Source organism: Pteropus medius, unplaced genomic scaffold (genome assembly GCF_902729225.1).
Source record: "Pteropus medius unplaced genomic scaffold, Ma_sr-lr_union100, whole genome shotgun sequence".
NCBI lineage: Eukaryota > Metazoa > Chordata > Mammalia > Chiroptera > Pteropodidae > Pteropus > Pteropus medius.
Genome location: NW_024353905.1, coordinates 1,459,764 through 1,462,615, shown reverse-complemented (window position 1 = coordinate 1,462,615; position 2,852 = coordinate 1,459,764). Strand labels below are relative to the sequence as shown.

Below are 2,852 nucleotides of genomic sequence, written 5' to 3'. Positions count from 1 at the left end.
ATAAGGCAGCGTGGAGAGGACAGGGTTCTTACCCTCCCTTGCAAAAGGGCCACATCACGAGGTGGTGGTGCTTCGGGCTCTTGGGATGACTGGAGCTTGGCAGCTCTGCGGCGAGCCTTGCCCCTACGGGCCTTAGGAGACCTCAGAGAAAGCAAAGCTCTCCGGGCCCAAGCAGCCAACCGAGTCCTTGATGCTCTGCGGGCCCAAAAGGCTATGGGGCCCCTTGAAGCCCTGCGGGCCATTGAGGCCATTAGGGCCTTTGAGACTCTTCGGCCACCTGTGGTTCCAGAAGCCTGACTCTGATCACTGTTGCCATCCTCTTCTCCATTCAGATGCTTCACCTGCATTGATAGGAGGGGAAAGACAACATTGCCAGATGAAGCAGATGATTCTTTTTCTTCATCCTATCTCTTCTAATAGCCCCCACTCTAATCCCACCCTTGTAGTAACAACCTGACTTAATAGACATTGGCCATGCTGATTCTTGGGTTTGTCTTTCACTGGCCTCCAAGCAGGAGTTTCATTTCCTACCCAGGCCAGAAACAACCCAAGAGTGGGATGTGAGGCTTTTCCTTTTCCTGTGTCCACCACTGGTTCTGCTTGTACCACCCTGGACAAATCATTCTACCTGTCTAGGACTTAGCTTCCTTTTCTATAAAACTGGATTCCTTTTTAGTACTTGAAAGATAATCTGAGTGAATGTGCCTAGCTCAAAGCCTAACACATGGTAGCTACTATGTAAATATAAACTGCATTATGTTCAGATTGCAGCCATGTGTATATCTGTCTCATCTCCCCACCAATCTGTGAGCTCTCTGAAAACAGGAATTGCATCGCATTCCTTTTAGTGTCTCCCACAGCCTTGATGCGTACAGGAAACTTTTTAAATGTTTGCAGAACAAATGAACCAACTGAGAAGAGGAATGGAAATGCAAGGATGGTGACTGCAGAGGTCTTACCTTCCGGGCTTTCTTGGCCTTGACCTTGGGCCGAATATCCTGACTCTCCTGAGCCTGGGCAGCTGCACCCTCAGGCTCCGGTTCATCTTCTGGAGCCTGAGAGTCAGCGGCCTCAGTCTTCAGGGACTTTGTATTGACCTTCTTATCAGCCACACAGCTGACCTTTTTGGTCTCAGTGGCAGGCATTGTCACAGCCTGAGAGTCAGCATTCTGCATCTTGGTGTCACTTGCTAGGCTCTTCTTTTCAGCTGCTAGAAGCTGGGTATTGGTCAGCTTAGTGGTAGGTGAGACCTGAGTGGCAGTTGCCTCCTGAGCCTCTGGGGTCTTTGAGACCTCTGTGGTCTTTGAGACCCCTGCAGCATTTGAGACCTTCACAGCCTCTGAGACCTCTGGTGCCTTTGAAGCCTCCAGTGTCTCTGAGACCTCCAAGTTCTTAGTCACTGTCAACAGGGTCTGCATGTTCAAGCCACTGTCCTTTTCTGAAGCTTCGGCCTGCAAGAGAAAGCAGGAAAACTCACAGAACTTCTCCCCACCCCCAACCAGGTAAATGGCTCCAAAATTTCAGGCCTTCACTTCTCTGAACTATATTAATTCCTACTTTGAAAAGTGCTCTGACCACCTCAGCCCAACAAGGCCTCCCCTTCCTCTGAGTAGGAACTGGTGGCCGAAGGGTGGGCCTACTCTCCTTCCTTCTTTCTTCTTTCTACTGAGGTGGAGGGCACCCAGGCAGGGAAGTGGGTGGAGAAAGAAAAGGATGGGAGGTGAAGTGCCAAGGGATTTGGGGTAGCAACAGAAAAGCAGCTAGGGAGAGGAGAGAAAGAGGCCTTACCTGAAAGTGGGTTGTACCTGTACCACTCTCGCTTGTGTCAGACATGTCTCAAGTTGGCCTGGCAAGAGCTGAGCCTGAAAGAGAAGGCTTGGGTCAACGGGAGAGCCCACTGAACGTCCTCTCTCCTGTTCTGCCTGGAAGCTGATCCTCACCTTTCCTAGGGCCCCAATCCCAAATCCCTCCTCCACACCGAACGACTCTGCTCTCAGATTCAGCAATCCACAGCGTCCAGGTCTCAATTCTCTGCAGCCCCACCCTCCCCTGCTCCAGGAAGATGTGCCAGCGCGGCAGCTCTGAGGACCCCGCCCCTTTCCCCAGCACCCCCTGCCGGCCAGGCCACAGAGATCGACAGGAGCGTGGCGTGCCAGAGGCTGCAGAGCCTCATCTCAGCCTCTTAAATTCTTGCTTCCCCATAGTACAAGCTCCTCTTTTGATGTCCACCTCACGATGCATTCGTAGCTGGTCCATCTCAGGGAAGGCCTTTTCAGCACTGTGCCCTTTCTAGGATCCATAGTAATGGCTGCGCACATACACTCAGTCTCACACCATTGTAGCACACGCCCCCTCTCCAGGTTGGGTCCGTGCAATAGGCATTAGGCCTCCGCCTCCTCCCCTCACAGCAAGCCTCCTCTTCAAATTACATACAATGTTCAGGTCCGCCTCTCCCCCCAGGTGGTAATGCACCCACCCACCCCAAAGTCCACAATACCGCGCAGTCGCGTCCTTTTTCACAACACACCCCCCTCCAAACAGGAGCAAAGCGCATCTTGGTTCTTCTCCTTCCCTAATACATCCCCTCCTCAAATCTGTATTGAGTTAGTGATTCCATCTTGGGCCCAGCTAAACCGGGTCCAATCCCCACTCTTCCCAGCCGGATGGATCCAGTACGATCCAATCCTTAGAGGAGATTTTCTCCAGATCCCAGACGGTGGGGCCGACCCCTGCCAGGCTCTGATCCAGAGCTGGGCCCAGCTACTGCTCACCTCGTCCTTCTACAATTCCAGAGTGCGTCCACTCTCTTCGAGCCCCTTCGAAACTCAGAGACTGCCCTCCCCCATCCAGGC

At 52.7% G+C, this 2,852-nt stretch overlaps 1 protein-coding gene across 1 annotated transcript in view; it reads right to left on the bottom strand.

Annotated features, from left to right (window-relative positions):
- LOC120593534 (melanoma-associated antigen D2-like) overlaps window positions 1-2,852 on the bottom strand; it is a 102,438-nt gene extending 99,586 nt beyond the window's left edge. The window contains 4 exon segments of the mRNA XM_039851388.1: window positions 33-341; window positions 960-1,451; window positions 1,789-1,862; window positions 2,772-2,852. Coding sequence (XP_039707322.1) covers window positions 33-341; window positions 960-1,451; window positions 1,789-1,833 — 846 coding nt within the window. The 5' untranslated portion in view covers window positions 1,834-1,862; window positions 2,772-2,852.